Here is an 18,076-nt window from a genome sequence, read left to right on the forward strand (position 1 = left end):
GGAGTGGCGTAGCCAGTCTCCAGACCTGAACCCAATAGAAAATCTTTGGAGGGAGCTGAAAGTCTGTATTGCCCAGCGACAGCCCCCGAAACCTGAAGGATCTGTAGAAGGTCTGTATGGAGGAGTGGGCCAAAATCCCTGCTGTAGTGTGTGCAAACCTGGTCAAGAACTACAGGAAATGTATGATCTCTGTAACTGCAAACAAAGATTTCTGTACCAAATATTAAGTTCTGCTTTTCTGTATTAAATACTTATGTCATGCAATAAAATGCAAATTAATACAATGTGATTTTCTGGATTTTTTTTTTAGATTCCGTCACTCACAGTTGAAGAGTACCTATGATAAAAAATATAGACTTCTACATGCTTTGTAAGTGGGAAAACCTGCAAAATCGGCAGTGTATCAAATACTTGTTCTCCCCACTGTACATGCAAAAGCTTGCATATATAATTTGTCTTGATAGAGGAAATCTGCAATTAGTGGCCTTTGCCACTATCTTTTCCAACCATCTTTGTAATTACCAGTTTGCCAGGCTAAAAAGACATGTTAGTTTTGCATTTTGTGAAGGTAAACATAATTCCCAAAAGGGGGGCAGTTGAATTGCAGCTAGGCTTGCGGGTATTTAGTTATTTTTGTCTACAACAGTAAATAGATATTGTCTCATACTGCTCCAAGAGTTGAAGAGCAAGGAATGTTGTCATTTCCAGCACCTAGAAGGTGAGGCTGCTGGGGGGGCTAGGTGTCTCTACCTGGCCTTGAGGTGGAGTTAGAGAATGCTTCGAGTCAGTTAAGGTGTTTTATTTTCAAACCTGTAAGTGTCCTACAGAGCTATGATCAGGGAACACAACTCAACTGTTGTCATCTAAAACCCATGTGTTATCTGTACCTTCCACCCCCTCCCCTTTTACTCTCTCTTCCTACCCACTCACTCAGAGCCAGAGACAGAACCTCTCTCAAATCTCAGGGTCAAACTACAGGCTCAGAAGGAAAAGGAGAACGCAAACAGACTCCAGTATAGACGGGGAGCCAGAGGACACAGAGTGAGGAGGGAAAAGCACAAAAAACCAATGTGGATACAGTTAAAGCAGCCAGGAGACCTACGGATCAGCGAGGACCACAGGAACTGACCTGAGTGCAGCCAGACAGGTCGAGGTGGATGAGTTTGTGGCAGCCTTTCCCTGTAGCCAGGTACTGTAAGCCTTTATCCGTGAACCTACGGCAGCATGCTAGACTCAGATACTGCAGGTTCAGACAGCTCCTTGGCAGAAAGTGGAGTGAAAGATCAACATGTGAGGAGTAAAGGGCCTCCATTGGCAATGTGTTGGCGTCATATCTGTACTATATCTGCTAAAGATAGTATTTGACTTGAAAAGTAATATTCTGGAGTAATACCAATCTGTTACTTAATCACAACTCTGCACTGGTAGCCATTAGTTTCAGTTAGTGAATGCGGGGGTTGGGTGGTAAACATATCAATGATTATTTTACTTCTGGATGTGTTGCACCCAGTGAATTACCAGGATAGGGTGCCAAAAGGGGGTGAGTGGCTTTTTGAGATGAGTGAGGTCAGCTTGGTAACAGCACAAAAGTGGTAATAGGTTTTCAAAAAGAAATGCATTTAACCCGGTGAAGTTCATGTGAATGCATTGCTATCAATGGAGTGAGGATACAGTAATGTTTTGAGAATATGACGATGATGCAAAGATTTTGCATTCAAAAGAGCAATATGATAATATTGATGCACAGATGACATGCATCAAGCACACAGAGCATTCATAGCATTTCATTTCCATAAACATCCCAGCATGTCAAATAGTTTGAAGTATTTGGAACTGAACAGAAATGACTGCAGGTTTGTTCGTAGCCAGTTCCTTAATATATGTTAAAACAGCCTGGTACCACTGAGTTCCTCAGAGAGTTTAAGAGAAAACAGAGCATAGGGAATTGTTTTCAGGTGTAACATTCTTTGTACTATAAACACTGTTATGCATTGAAAAGCAAGACACATGGTCACGGACCCTGCTGGCGCTGACAGTGTGTCCACAGCATACCAAACACAAACACACACACATTTTAGTTGTTTTGTTGATGTTGGCATTGTTACAATGTACTTTCTAAAGTCTGGATAATACATTGGAAACACTCTGTCAAGTCTCTCCACGCCACGTCACTGTGATATAAAATATTGGCAAATCCTATTTATGGCCTGGGCGTCTAGTCTCCCTTTCAGCAGAAAGATCCAAATAGTTTAGAAAAGAAGATCAGAGAGACAGAGGCAGTGCAGGCTCCATCTTTGACCAGTACTTTAGGTAGTTTAGTACTTAACCAAGTGAACAATAACAGACCCTCATGGAGGCTTTGTGGACAGTCTTGAATGTCAAATGACATTAACCCAGGCGATGTTTTAAACATAAAATAAACACTGTGCTCTCATGAAAAAGATAGGGCCGTAGATGTCTACCTGGATAGTTCTCTGAGAGTCCCGTTGGTCAGTGGTGAGAAAGACAGGTTCAGGTAGAGCAGAGTGGGGCAGCCTTCTAAAATCATCTGGACCATCTCATCCTGATGACAGAGAAAAGTTAGATTTTTATCAAATACCTACAAATATACTTTTTGGGGGTTTAACACATATAAACCCAGATAAACTGAATAAATCCCATTATTGCCACTCCACACTGCACCCACATTGACATTTGGTCTCAATTTCAAAATATCTACAAAATCACCACTCACAGTCTCTCTGTCTGTGAGTGGTAGGTGTCATTCCATTACTGCTAATGACTTTGCTTATGAATTCCAGATGTCCTATTCCATTTTTAGCTATGTCATTTCTTTTGTCAAATTATCCTTATCTGGTTGGTAATGGAGGATAGGAACAGACACAACGGGCCACTGTGAAGGTCTGATGGAAAGAAATGTGCTTATCTGCAGAACTCAGTAGCTTTTATTATGAAGTTATAGAAATATCAGGACAATATCTAGTACTTATCCCCCCCAGCCTGTCTGTCACATTTCACAAGTTTGCCATTACATCAGAAGGATATAAATGAAAAGCATGAACTGACATTAAAAGGAGATTTCAACATTTACATTTTTATCTTCTGTTTTAACATTTAACATTGTTTAATTCCTCCCTTTTCAACTAGTTAAAAGGTTAGTTTGTAACTGAGCGTAGACCCAACCCTTTCTCACATTTATGTTGGAACACTCAGACAGGTTCAGCTCCTGTAGGTTTCTGCATTCACCTGGGAAAGAGGGGGTGAAAGAGAGAGAGAAGAAAAAGCAGCTGTAGCAATATTAAAATGTTTCCACATGTGTATACTTTGTTCCATGTTAGTTGTATTCTCAGGTAAATTATCCACATAAACACAAGCCAACAAAAAAATCTCAAACTGTAAGGAATGTTTATCTGTAGACAACAAGCCCACAAACAACCATTTCACTGTATTTACGAAAGGGTGTGTGTGTCTCTGGGGTGAACTTACACTTAAAGATGCATTCCCTGGAATTTTGCAAATAACAAAAAAATCCCAACCTAAATTTTTGGGCTGGAGGTGTATTATGTTATTTATAAGTGCATAATCTATTAGGAGAATCACCATCATACATCAGTTAGCCATGAAATTCCAAGTTTGAAATCCAGTGGGTTTGATGGCCTGGGCACATACATGACATAATGGACCTATAGGAACATGTTCATGCATCTTTATGTCCTCAGGTCAAAATAATTTAAGGACTGGATAACCTTAAAAAAACAGCTGGTAAATACAGGAACATAAATCACCATAAATCACTTCAATTTGTATATCATGCTGCTTTATTTATACATTGTACTGCTTTAATGTCATTCTTTGTAGTGGTTAGTTGTCAAATTTGTTTCTTTGCTCATAAGTCCATCTTGCCTTTTTTTATCTCCTAGCCTCTCTGTTTCCACACCTTCTCCATATTTGTCCTCCACTTCTTCCCTTTCTTTTCCAATAGACTGGGATATGTGGCATCCACTTATATCGATAATATCTTTACTACTTTTGCAACATTGCTCCAAAGCAATATTATTTCCCATTGGTTGTATTGGGTGACCATAACATTGTGACAATGACAAAATAATGAAAGATGTATATACCATTAAAAGAAACAATTGTGCATTGTTAATAAAATATTAGTAATTTCTCCTTCATATAATAATTACTTTCTCATATAGAAGTGCAGTGACCCCACATATACAGAACACACATTTTCCAAAACTTGCATCCTATATGCAGTAATGTGAAAAAGTAACTCCTGCAAAATTGTCTTTTTTGTACATTTTTGGCTTTGTATATTTGAGCTACAACCTATTTCCAAAGAAGTTGGGTCTCAGAGTAAAATGTAAATAAAAACAAAATACAATGATGTGCAAATCATTTAAACCCTATATTCAATAGAAAATTGTACATAGACAACATATCAAGTGTTGAATCTGAATTGTTTTATTGTATCTTGAAAAATGTATGCCCACTTTGAATTTGGCCAGCAACACGTTTCAAAAGGTTGGGACAGGGGAAACAAATGACTGAAAAGGTTTTGTAATGTTAAAAAACTAAACCTAGTGGAATATCACACAACTAATTAGGCAACAGGTCAGGATGATGCGTCTGTCAGAAGTGAGGATGGGAAGGGTTTCAAATTTAAGAATAACATTTATCAACATATAATTGCAAAGTTTGGTGATCTCATCATTTACAGCATGCACAGTGGATATAAAAAGTCTACACACCCCTGTTAAAATGCCAGGTTTTTGTGATGTAAAAGAATGAGACAAAGATAAATCATGTAGGAACTTTTTCCACTTTTAATGTGACCTATAAAGTGAACAATTCAATTGAAGAACAAACAAAAATATTTATAATAACCTTGTTGCATAAGATTGCAACCAGGTTATTGGTTGCAAACCAACTGAGGATGTGGCTGTGTTCAGAATTAATCAATCACATTGAAACTCATGTTAAATAGAATTTATTACACACCTGCCATCATTTAAAGTAATCACAAATAAAGTTCAGCTGTTTTAGAAGGATTTTCCAGATTTTTTTGTTGTTTTCATATTAGAGCAAAAGCCATGGTCTGCAGAGAGCTTCCAAAGCATCAAAAGGGATCTAATTGTTGAAAGATATCAGTCAGGAGAAGGGTACAAAATAATTTCCAAAGCATTAGATATACCATGAAACACAATGAAGACAGTCATCATTAAGTGGAGAAAATATGGCAAAACAGAGACATTACCAAGAACTGGACGTCCCTCCAAAATTGATGAAAAGACGAGAAAACTGGTCAGGGAGGCTTCCAAGAAGACTACAGCAACATTAAAGGAACTGCAGGAATTTCTGGCAAGTACTGGCTGTGTGCTACATGTGACAACAATCTCCTGTATTCTTCATATTAATGGGCTATGGGGTAGGGTGGCAAGACGGAAGCCTTTTTTTACAAAGAAAAACATCCAAGCCCGACTGAAGTTTGCAAAAACAAACATCATGTCCCCCAAAAGCACGTGGGGAAATGTGTTATGGTCTGATGAAAACAAGGTTGAACTTTTTGGCCATAATTCCAAAAGGTATGTTTGGTGCAAAAACAACACTGCACATCACCCAAAGAATAGCATGCCCACAGTGAAGCGTGATGGTGGCAGCATCATGTTTTGGGGCTGTTTTTCTTCAGCTGGACCGGGGCCTTAGTCAGGGTGGAGGGAATTATGAAAAGTTCCAAATACCATGCAATTTTGGCACAAAACCTTCAGGCGTCTGTTAGAAAGCTGAAAATGAAGAGGAAGTTCACCTTTCAGCATGACAACAACCCAAAGCACACACCCAAATCCACAAAAGCAAGGCTTCACCAGAAGAAGATTAATGTTTTGGAAAGGCCCAGCCAGAGCCCAGACTTGAATCCAATTGAACATCTGTGGGGATATCTGAAGAGGGCTGTGCACAGGACATGTCTTCGCAATCTGACAGATCTGGAGTGCTTTTGCAAAGAAGAGTGCAAATATTGGCACGTCAAGATGTGCCATGCTAAGAGACTCCTTACGAAAACGACTGAGTGCTGTAATAAATTCTAATGGTGCTTCAACAAAGTATTAGTTTAAGGGTGTGCACACTTATGCAATCAGGTTATTGTGAATTTTTTATATTTTATATTTTGGCACATTATGAAAAGAAAAACATGACAAGGGAGACCCTAAACTGTTGAAATCCTATGTCAAGCAAGTTTGGGAATACTTTTCACTTTCAAAACTACAGCAGTTTGTCCTTTCAGTTCCCAAATGCTTACAGTGTTGTTAAAAGAAGAGGTGATGCAACACAGCGGTAAACTTGCCCCTGTCCCAACTGTTTTCAGACATGTTGCTAGCATCAAATTCTAAATGGGCACGTATCTTTCCAAAAGCAATAACATTTCTCAGTTTCAACATTTGATATGTTGTCTTTGTATAATTTTCAATTAAATATAGGGATAAATGATTTGCACATTATTGCATTCTGTTTTTATCTGCATTTTACACAGTGTCCTTCTTTAGAAATGTTGTTGTAAATTCCTATCATTGTCAAGAAAACCACAATAAGAAAAGTATCTGAATTTAACAGATCACACCGAAAATTATATAAAAACCATGTGTGCAATTACACAAAACAAACAGAAATTTTCTCTACCCCTTTTTCACATAAGACTCCAGAGTCTTTTAATGACTTTAGGCCTGTGGCACTCACGTCCCTCGTTATGAAGACGTTAGAGAAGATCGTGAAAGATGAACTATTGAACTCTGTACAGGATCTACTAGACCCGCTTCAATTCTACTACAGACCAAAACGGGGAGTGGAAGATGCAGCATGTACTCTTTTTAACTTGATCTATACCCATCTTGAGGGTGCAAAGAGCTTTGTGCGGCTGCTTTTTATTGATTTTTCTTCAGCTTTTAACTGCATTCAACCACATATTTTGGCAGGGATCTTAAAGAATACTTTTAATATTGATCATAGTCTTATTTGTTGGCTGATGGACTTTTTAACTGACAGGTCACAACGCGTGAGAGTGAATAGCATCTTATCCGATGTTCTCTTTTCCTCCACTGGTTCCCCCCAGGGCTGCGTCCTCTCCGCTATCTTATTTATTTTATATACAAATGCATGCCAAAGCCAGCACGCCAGGCGTCACATCGTTAAGTTTGCCGATGACTCGGTAATAGTGTCACTGCTGACTCATAACGACCCCGAGTATGGCGCTACTTTAAATGAATTTACAGCGTGGTGCAAGTCGTCTTTTATGAACATCAACGCGGCAAAAACTAAAGAAATGCTGATCGATTTTAGGAAGAATCCCCCCACCCTCTCTCCGACCCTTATTAATGATCAAGCTATCGAAGTGGTGAAGCAATACAAATACCTCGGTATTATAATAGACGACAAACTCACCTTCGAACCTCAGGTTGACGCTGTCTGTAAAAAAGCACACCAGCGTATGTTTTTTTATCGTAAACTTCGCAATTTTAATGTCGATAAGACCTTTATGAGGATGTTTTATTGTTGTTTTATTGAAACTATTCTTTCCTTTGCCTTTATGAGCTGGTTTGGGTCCCTCACTCTTAAAAACAAAAACAGGCTGCAATACATTACTAAAGTGTGTGGAAAAATTTCCCTGAACTCTCTGACTGACTTAAAATCTCTATACGAGACAAGGACCCTGAAGAAGGCCCAGTCAGTCCTGGCTGATATAAGCCACCCTCTGAACAGCTGCTTCATGTTGTTGCCATATGGCCGCAGATTCTGTCTGCCTAAATGCAGGACAAACAGACACAAGAACTCTTTTGTTCCTACTGCTATAGGTTTTGTTAATAATTCAATGTGAGATGTGGACCTTTGTGTAGTATGTATTTACTTGTGTTCTCCTTAGATAGTGTCTGTTGTATGTATGGCTTATGTGTCGTTTATGTTGCACTTCATTTTGCTGCAAAACAAATTGCCCCTCGGGGATAATAAAGACTCCTTGAACTTGAACATAAAACCAGGTGCACCAAAACAGGGGCAAATTATTAACAAATCTTTATAGAGTTACTTGGAAGGATTGAGAAAAATGTAGAAAATTCCAGACCACTGGAAATCTATGTAAGACAGGTCGTCCAACCAAATTAAGTCCAAGAGCTGACTGAAAGATGATCACAGAAGTCTTATAGAACCCCAATATAACAGCCAGGGATATATGGGCCACTCTTAACATAATCAATGTCAAAGTCAATGAGTCCACTGTCAGAAAGACATTGTATAACCTTGGCCTACATGAGCGGTCATGAAGGAAGAGGCTTCTGCAAAAAGATATCCCCAAAAAGAATAATTTCATATTGTACTTGATCATTCTTAAAGAGAACATGAGTCAAAATAGCGGAAGTTGAACCGAGAATGGATCTTACAATAAGACAATGATCTAAAACACACAAGCAAAAGTACGTGTAATTATTCACAAGACTGTACAAAAAGGTGCAATCTTAAAACCACTATTATGATGCTAAAAATAAACTAATAAACACGTCAAAGGAACACACATTTTGGCCTCAATGCAAGTCTCGTTTTTTGGGAAAGATCCAGCACAACATTTCTTCCATATTTTGAAGGATGGTGGGGTCTACCATAATGGTATTAGGTACACACCGGAATTAAGACGGGGGAGTTTTTCAGGATAATAAGAAACTAGATGCTTGTTCGCACAGCTGCCTAATGAAAAGTGGGCTTCGTTCTGCTTTACACCTGACAGTAGTAGAGGAATTTCTCTTTGGGGCCAAATATTCACTGGATATGCATACTGATTTATTTTTCATTGTTATTTCTTTTTTTCATTTTGTGGAGAATGTGGACAATGAAATCTCAATAAAACCATTATAAATACATTATAAGGTAATACTTATGGAATCCACTGTACAGTATACTGTACATTGTGTGTAAATAATATTTTTCATGGTTCTGTGTTATGTGATATTGTCCTATGAGTGTTCTTTACTTTGTCATGTGTTTGACGTGGACTGCAGGAAAGGTACCTACTTGTGCAATACCTAATCGGGATAAATATAACTCTCTGTAGGAACTGCAGCTGAATCCCACCATATCAGACACGGTCAACCCACAAACCTCCACTCCCGTTATCCAGTAAAACATCCAACCTTCCCCCAGCTTCAGCTCTCTTCAGCCACAGGAAGCCCCAGCTGGGGTCAAGATGCATGTGACCTCCCCTTTCCTTCTGGCTCTTCTAGTCCTCCTGCTGCTCCCACCATCCACCCAGCCAAGGAAGGCCAGCCAGGGCAAGGGTCTCAGAGTAGGCAGACATCGCCATAGACAGAACAGGTATGGATGGACAGTATGTACAATCTCTTATATCTCTCCTTTTATTACCTATTTGAGTCCATGATAGATTATAAAGTAACTGTGCAGTGTTTCAAAAAGAAATGTGACCTATAATTGCTTCCAAAATGTTTTAATTATGTCAAAAGCAGACTTTCTGTATAACAATGGTGTACAGCAATATGAAAACCTCAACTCCAAACTGATTAAGCCCTTCTGAAGACCGCTATCTAGCCACTTCAAACTCACATTATTCTCCTTTTGCATTTAAACGGTCTGTTTAAAATTAATGTTTGAGGTAGGTCTTCAAAGTTTTTGTACGTCAAAATAAGATTTCACCACAAATATGAGTCAACAACATTATTTGGGTATTAGTGAATATTAAATTTTCAAAGTGGTCATTCTTCTGGGCAGTTACTTTAAAAAGTGTTATGACTGTATTTTAAGTCATTTAGCAGTCACTCTTATACAGTGACATACCGGTCCTCTGTGGAAATTGAATCCACAATCTTCCCATTTCAAGCATGTGTTGTACCTACTGAACCACATGCCACTATATAAGTACAGCTGTTATAGCTGTACATAATATACACTCACCTAAAGGATTATTAGGAACACCATACTAATACTGTGTTTGACCCCCTTTCGCCTTCAGAACTGCCTTAATTCTATGTGGCATTGATTCAACAAGGTGCTGAAAGCATTCTTTAGAAATGTTGGCCCATATAGATAGGATAGCATCTTGCAGTTGATGGAGATTTGTGGGATGCACATCCAGGGCACGAAGCTCCTGTTCCACCACATCCCAAAGATGCTCTATTGGGTTGAGATCTGGTGACTGTGGGGGCCATTTCAGTACAGTGAACTCACTGTCATGTTCAAGAAACCAATTTGAAATGATTCAAGCTTTGTGACATGGTGCATTATCCTGCTGGAAGTAGCCATCAGAGGATGGGTACATGGTGGTCATAAAGGGATGGACATGGTCAGAAACAATGCTCAGGTAGGCCGTGGCATTTAAACGATGCCCAATTGGCACTAAGGGGCCTAAAGTGTGCCAAGAAAACATCCCCCACACCATTACACCACCACCACCAGCCTGCACAGTGGTAACAAGGCATGATGGATCCATGTTCTCATTCTGTTTACGCCAAATTCTGACTCTACCATCTGAATGTCTCAACAGAAATCGAGATTCATCAGACCAGGCAACATTCTTCCAGTCTTCAACTGTCCAATTTTGGTGAGCTCGTGCAAATTGTAGCCTCTTTTTCCTATTTGTAGTGGAGATGAGTGGTACCCGGTGGGGTCTTTTGCTGTTGTAGCCCATCCGCCTCAAGGTTGTGCGTATTGTGGCTTCATAAATGCTTTGCTGCATACCTCGGTTGTAACGAGTGGTTATTTCAGTCAAAGTTGCTCTTCTATCAGCTTGAATCAGTTGGCCCATTCTCCTCTGACCTCTAGCATCAACAAGGAATTTTCGCCCACAGGACTGCCGCATACTGGATGTTTTTCCCTTTTCACACCATTCTTTGTAAACCCTAGAAATGGTTGTGCGTGAAAATCCCAGTAACTGAGCAGATTGTGAAATACTCAGACCAGCCCATCTGGCACCAACAACCATGCCACACTCAAAATTGCTTAAATCACCTTTCTTTCCCATTCTGACATTCATTTTGGAGTTCAGGAGATTGTCTTGACCAGAACCACACCCCTAAATGCATTGAAGCAACTGCCATGTGATTGGTTGATTAGATAAGTACATTCATGAGAAATTGAACAGGTGTTCCTAATAATCCTTTAGGTGAGTGTATATCTATATTATGCATACAGGGGAGAGAACAGGTATTTGATACACTGCTGATTTTGCAGGTTTTCCTACTAACAAAGCATGTAGTGGTCTGTCACTGTGAGAGACGGAATCTAAAACAGAAATCCAGAAAATCACATTGTATGATTTTTATTTTTTTGGCGCAATTCTTAGAAAATGGAAGAAGTTCAAGATGACGGTCAATCTCCCTCGGTCTGGGGCTCCATGCAAGATCTCAACTCGTGGGGCATCAATGATCATGAGGAAGGTGAGGGATCAGCCCAGAACTACACGGCAGGACCAGGTCAATGACCTGAAGAGAGTTGGGACCACAGTCTCATAGAAAACCATTAGTAACACACTACGCCATAATGGATTAAAATCCTGCAGCGCATGCAAAGTCCCCCTGCTCAAGCCAGCATATGTCCAGGCCCGTCTGAAGTTTGCCATTGACCATCTGGATGATCCAGAGGAGGAATGGGAGAAGTTCATGTGGTCTGATGAGACAAAAATAGAGCTTTTTGGTCTAAACTCCACTCGCCATGTTTGGAGGAAGAAGAAAGATGAGTACAACCCCAAGAACACCATCCCAACCATGAAGCATGGAGGTGGAAACATCATACTTTGGGGTTGCTTTTCTGCAAAGGGGACAGGACGACTGCACCGTATTGAGGGGAGGATGGATGGGGCCATGAATCGCTAGATCTTGGCCAACAACCTCCTTCCCTTAGTAAGAGCATTGAAGATGGGTCATGCCTGGGTCTTCCAGCATGACAACGACCCGAAACACACAGCCAGGGCAACTAAGGAGTGGCTCCGTAAGAAGCATCTCAAGGTCCTGGAGTGGCGTAGCCAGTCTCCAGACCTGAACCCAATAGAAAATCTTTGGAGGGAGCTGAAAGTCTGTATTGCCCAGCGACAGCCCCGAAACCAGAAGGATCTGGAGAAGGTCTGTATGGAGGAGTGGGCCAAAATCCCTGCTGCAGTGTGTGCAAACCTGGTCAAGAACTACAGGAAACGTAGGATCTCTGTAATTGCAAACAAAGGTTTCTGTACCAAATATTAAGTTCTGCTTTTCTGATGTATCAAATACTTATGTCATGCAATAAAATGCAAATGAATTACTTAAAATTTGTTTTAGATTCCATCAGTTGAAGAGTATCTATGTTAAAAATTACAGACTTCTACATGCTTTGTAAGTGGGAAAACCTGCAAATTCGGCAGTGTATCAAATACTTGTTCTCCCCACTGTACATAGCTGCACATATTATCTATATTATACCTGCACATATCTATATTATACATAGCTGCACATACTATCTATATTATATTATAGCTGCACATATTATCTATATACACAGCTGCACGTATTATCTATATTATATTATAGGTATACATATTATCTATATTATACATAGCTGCACGTATTATCTATATTATATTATAGCTGCACATATTATCTATATTATACATAGCTGCATGTATTATCTATATTATATTATAGGTATACATATTATCTATATTATACATAGCTGCACGTATTATCTATATTATATTATAGCTGCATATATTATCCCTCATGCTGAATTTGACTGTTCTTATTATTAGGGTGAGAGGTGGGGGGCGCCAAGGCAGATCGGGAGACTCCAGCCATAAGGGCCCTGACTGCTCAGAGTTCAGCAATCCTGGAAACCTCTTCATGGACTGCCAGGGGAGAAAACTCTCCTCCATCCCCTCTGCCTTATGTAACTATAATGGGCTGGATTTGACCTTTTTTAATGGTTTTACATCTTCTTACTGCAGTGATTGGCAACAGATGGCTTTCTATATCCATACCAAATGTAACATTTTGTCTTACACTGGGTCATTTTCATTTTGTTCAGAAAGCTTCCTAGTTACTGTTCTAGCTATTTGTCTACAAATTCATGCAAACATGACATTTTGGTTTAATATTGGAGAAATTATGGAAATTATGTCTGTCTCTATTATTCACTAACAGTTTTTATTATCTTCTGAGGCTTTGAGAGCATACATTTTCTCATGATTACAAGCTGATTGTCTTTTCAACACAAAGAAATATACATATATTTTTATATTTTATCAGTGCAGAAGTACTGTACTTCTTTTATATTGAAGATAGTAACTACTTATCAGAAGAGTTTAAATCTTGATCCATGTTGTATAATGTAGTGTAATGTCAGTGAATTCAGATGCTATAATTTTCTGCCCCACCAAATATTAGCTCTGAATTAATTACCAAGTTGCCAATCCCTGCTTTACTGCCTTTAAAGATCTTATAGGGCCAGATGAAGCGTACTCTTGGACTTTACTTTTACATTCCAGATTAAAGACAAATTATTTTGCTGAGCGTACTTTTTCCAGGGGTGTGTTAATCTAGTATCAGGAAACTATTTGTGTCTTGAAAAGTCTCCATGAGATGAAAATAATATCAGGATCATTGTTGTCGTCAGCTTTCTCACGGCCCCCAGACCACCTGCTACTGGCCCGCAACCTTATTCAGGCCCTACGCAACAGGGCCTTCTCTGGCTATGAGGGCCTGAGGAGTCTGGACCTGCAACAGAACAGGATTTCTGTGTTGGAAGAGGAGGCATTCCTCGGTCTGACACACCTCACCAGCCTCCTGCTTCAGCACAACCATCTGAGCACGCTCAGCGAGGAGGCTCTCATCCCCATGCAGTCACTGCGCTACTTGCGTCTCCATGACAACCCCTGGAGCTGCCACTGCACCCTGGAAAGTCTGGTTCGCACCCTGCAGGTGCCCAGCAACCGTAACCTGGGTAACCATGCCAGGTGGGTGGGACTAGAATATGACACTGTAGTCAGTAGGTTTTGTGTGAGCATTGGTCAAACGTATTACACTATAAATACATACAGAAATCTGTGTTCCTTGCACTTTTTGTTGTTTCAAAATGTTTTCTATCCTTCCAAATGATCGTAACTCAGGTGTGAGGAACCTTTTAGGCTAAGGGGCAGAAAGCTGAAAAGGGTGGATCCAGAACTGCTGTGTCTGGAGCCGGAGCCCATCAGTGCCACTGCGGACCCAAAGGGAGAGGACGGGAGAAACGCCACAGTCCCTCTGCAGCCTAGCCCCTTTAGGAGCAAGCCTGATGCCACCACCGTCTGCCATACCTACCTGTTCCCCACACCACATATGGACTGCAGGAGCAGAGGTGACGGCAAAAACTAGCAACCACTGAATCAACAGGCCCCCCTAGTTCAAATACATCGTGAAATACTTGAAGTTTGATTCTTCTTGACTGGTGTGGATGATGTTAGCAGTTTTTCCTTAATTCCATTTAAGCATGGGAATTAAAACGTATGTCTAAAATTAGCAGTATGTATTTGAAACAGGACTGGTTTTCATCTACCTAGCTATGTGTTGCCTTATTTTCACAGTGGTTGTTTTTATTCCAGGATGCAAAGCTGCAAAAGCTGCTCTCAGGAGTGTTTCACTGACCTTTTGTGTGTGTCTCTGGAACAGATGAGGTTCATAATTACACCAATTGAGTTTGTCGGACATCAGGTTAGAAGGACAATGTGGGTGTATGGTTTGAATCTAGGCCCAGTCTGCATATCTCATGCATATGTGCCTCTATTTGTGTTGGTTTAATACTTGAAAATGTGCTACTTAAGCAACAGGACAGTGGAGAGAAATTTCTCCGTTGTATAAGTAGAGCATGAATGTTCTTGATTATCTAACTAGGCCACGTCACGCTACAGGCATGACAAACCCCCATTCCTCAGACGATTCTTGGAATTACAAACAGGGCCCAGTTAACAAGAAATGTTAAAGTTTTTATGGGAACGTTTCTGGGAAGTGCAAGGAATGTTTCCCGGCGATCATTCCTATAATTCCAAAAAGATCTTATACAGAACATGGTTACCAATTTAAGATATTCGTGTTTGAGATAACGGTTTTCCCATTCCAAGTCAATAATATGTCTGTTATATTCATTATGTACAAGGCATGTTATCCTACACAATTTTCCAAATTAAATAAGATAATGTGTGAATTTCAAAAAGACCAAGCAGAGCTTTCTTTCAGATAGTTACTTATTAACAATAGAAATATTCTGATAATTCCTCAAGGTTACACAACCTTTCAAAAGTTTGGGGTCACTTAGAAATCTCCATGTTTTTGAAAAAAATAACGAATGATATGTCCATGAAAATAACATCAAATTGATCAGAAATTCAGTGTTGACATTATTAATGTTGGAAATGACAATTGTACCTGGATACGACAGATTTTTGCCGAAATATGTACATTGGCATACAGAGGTTCATTATCAGCAACCATCACTCCTGTGTTCCAATGGCACATTGTGTTTGCTAATCCAAGTTTTTTTCATTTTAAAAGGCTAAATGATTATTAGAAGATCCTGTTAGAAAACCATGTTAGCACCTCTGAAAACGGTTATGCTGACTAAAGAAGCAAAACTAGCCTTCTTCAGACTTGTTCAGTATCTTCAGCATCAGCATTTGTGGGTTCGACTACAGGCTCAAAATAAAACTGTCAGTAAATTATTATTCTGTGAAATGAAGTCTATTCTATGCAAGAAAATGCCAAGAAACTGAAGATCTTGTACAATGATGTGTAGCACTCCCTTCACAGAACAGGACAAACTGCCTCAAACCAGAACAAAAAGAGGAGTGGGAGGCCTCAATGCACAAGGAGCAAGAGGACAAATACATTAGAAGAAAGTATTTTTTTGCCTTTTTGGCAGAGTTGCAAAGAAAAAGCTGTATCTCAGACTTAAGATGGGCAAAAGAACACACACACTGGACAGAGGAAGAACTCTGCCTAGAAGGCCAGCATCCCGGAGTCTTTCCCTCAATGTCTCCCCCGGACAGTTTTTTAACTGTCCCTCTTCCAGGGGATACCTGTGGGCACTCACAGTCCTGTTGTTTTAATCAGGAACCTAGGATAACTGGAAAACCATTCCTGTCATCATTTTGACAGTCTTCATCAACTCTCACTGTTGTGGCCTAGAGTGTTTTACCAGTGTGTGGTTTGAATCTGGTTTGCTGCTCTTTCAGAAAAAAGTTTCTTTCACCACTTTCCGTTCTAAATACTCCACAACATGTCTAAAAAACAGGCATAAATACTAATTCTCACTTATTTTCTATCCCTTTCTGTCTTTAGATCTGACTGAGGTTCCTTCAGACATCCCAAGGGAAATAGTTCGCATGGACCTGTCCCAAAATTCTCTCCGGCGCTTGAAGGGCAGAGACTTTGTGGAGGCCAGCAGGCTGAGGTCACTCAATCTTAGCCACAACAACCTGGAGGACATGGACACAGGTATAAACCAGTAGGGTATCCTACCAATCAGGTTTGAGGAGCTAGTGAGGTAACTTTGGTTAACTCTGGGACACCCGCTCTTCAGGCACAGGCACAGGTAAGGCAGAGCACACACCCTTTGTCATCTAGTGTCCTTTCTAGTTGACATGTACCCGTCTGGTTTGGGTACGTGCGTCGCTCGTGCCTACTGACGGGCATGTGTCATCTGTCTTTTTTTACGCACGTCACTCACTCCGATGGCATGCGGCCATCCCTTTTTTTTCCCGTACGTCACTCCCAACACGTCGTTCGTCGTGTGAGCCGACAGGGTCCACCCACTTCTTCAGATTCAGCACATGCCCCTCGGCAGGTCTGTGCACAGCGCTGTCGACTATACAAAACTAGCTCACCTTTCTCGTCCGCTCACTTTGAATGTCCACAAATTCTTCAGATCAAGCCAGATCATGCCAGCCTACAAGACACACTCGCATATGATTTAATATGACTTTTGTCCAGACAGGATCAAGGCACCTTACTAAGGACGAAACTCATATTTCTCCACATCCTCTCCCTCTCAGCCTCCCTTTCCGGTCTCCTCCACCTTCATGAGCTGGACCTGTCCAACAACAGCCTGCGTTTTTTTCATTACGGAGTCCTAGAAGATCTGTATTTCCTGTCCCTTCTAAGGCTGGATGGAAACCCCTGGGTGTGTGACTATAGGTGGGTAGTGACAGTATTCGCTGTATGGGTACGATGCATTTCACCGCGCATCACTACATTGGTCAATGTTTCAGCTGTGCCTGTCCCTCCTAAATAAACCATGAAGTAAAGAGACAATAAATATTCCAGCATCCACTACCTGGTGTACTGGCTGCGTCTACACCCAGGAGTGACCCACTCAGGCCTGCTGTGCCACTCCCCCCCCGAGCTCAGAGGGAAGAGTGTGGAGGACTATGTTCACTCCTACAATAGAGCCTGCAGCCAGACAGAACAGACTGATCCGGAGCTGTGGAACACGGCAATGGAGCTGCAGGTGTCACTAGAGGAAAAGGAGGTGGAACCAGCAAATCTGAGGAGACCGCAGAAGTACCGCCTTACCAGGTTGAATTAAACAACCACTGCACGGCGAAACAAACTTTTGTCTTTCAAAACAGCAAATGTGGCGCTGATATCAGAAACTTATATCAAATTGAATTTGAAAGATTCTAGAATAAAAATGCACTACAAAGTGTGAATCAAATTATTTTGGAGATTTGTGAGTGGGTTAGGGAAACATTTTATTTCACAGACTGCAGGCTACGTGTCAGGTTTTATTGGGTTTGCCGCACCCAGGTAATCATCAGTTAATTAGTTAAGTAATTATTTATGGTCCTTAACTTGCCCCAGAGAGCCAAAGGCTGATGCTAATAGGCTAAAGAGGTTTGCTAGAAGTTCTTATAAGCACAAGCTAGACTAGGTTCCTTCCTGATAAAATGTATAGATTACAGAAATGTTATATGTTTATGTTGTAGAAAATGTGACTGTGGTTGGTCAATTAAATTCAGTTGCATTAAGTCGCTTTGGGTTGTTGTATGTGAGTGTGTGCCTTTATGAAGTCATTGTGTGTGTGT

The 18,076-nt window shown here is 40.5% G+C and overlaps 2 protein-coding genes across 4 annotated transcripts in view; one reads left to right on the top strand and one right to left on the bottom strand.

Annotated features, from left to right (window-relative positions):
• The window catches only part of fbxl13 (F-box and leucine-rich repeat protein 13), a 31,043-nt gene that overhangs the window by 6,494 nt on the left and 6,473 nt on the right, over positions 1 to 18,076 (bottom strand). Inside the window, exons 7-9 of the mRNA XM_020040601.2 lie at positions 3,194 to 3,246; positions 2,463 to 2,563; positions 1,130 to 1,259 (exon numbers count right to left, since the gene is read on the bottom strand). Of these exons, the coding sequence (XP_019896160.2) occupies positions 1,130 to 1,259; positions 2,463 to 2,563; positions 3,194 to 3,246 (284 nt within the window). The remainder of the gene's footprint in view (positions 1 to 1,129; positions 1,260 to 2,462; positions 2,564 to 3,193; positions 3,247 to 18,076) is intronic.
• Positions 1,107 to 18,000, top strand: LOC105022167 (leucine-rich repeat-containing protein 17). Of its 3 annotated transcripts, XM_020040602.2 has the most exons (9): positions 1,107 to 1,189; positions 9,098 to 9,357; positions 10,541 to 10,597; positions 12,773 to 12,909; positions 13,636 to 13,975; positions 14,129 to 14,355; positions 16,332 to 16,487; positions 17,045 to 17,186; positions 17,316 to 18,000. In XM_020040602.2, the coding sequence occupies exons 2-9, from the start codon at positions 9,230 to 9,232 to the stop codon at positions 17,575 to 17,577; spliced, it is 1,449 nt and encodes a 482-aa protein (XP_019896161.2). In that variant the 5' UTR covers positions 1,107 to 1,189; positions 9,098 to 9,229; the 3' UTR covers positions 17,578 to 18,000. The 3 variants fall into 3 exon arrangements, with proteins under 3 accessions (XP_019896161.2, XP_010888667.2, XP_019896162.2); XM_010890365.3 differs by lacking the exon at positions 10,541 to 10,597; XM_020040603.2 differs by lacking the exons at positions 1,107 to 1,189; positions 10,541 to 10,597 and having other exon boundaries at positions 9,334 to 9,370.

Source organism: Esox lucius, chromosome 19 (assembly GCF_011004845.1).
Source record: "Esox lucius isolate fEsoLuc1 chromosome 19, fEsoLuc1.pri, whole genome shotgun sequence".
NCBI lineage: Eukaryota > Metazoa > Chordata > Actinopteri > Esociformes > Esocidae > Esox > Esox lucius.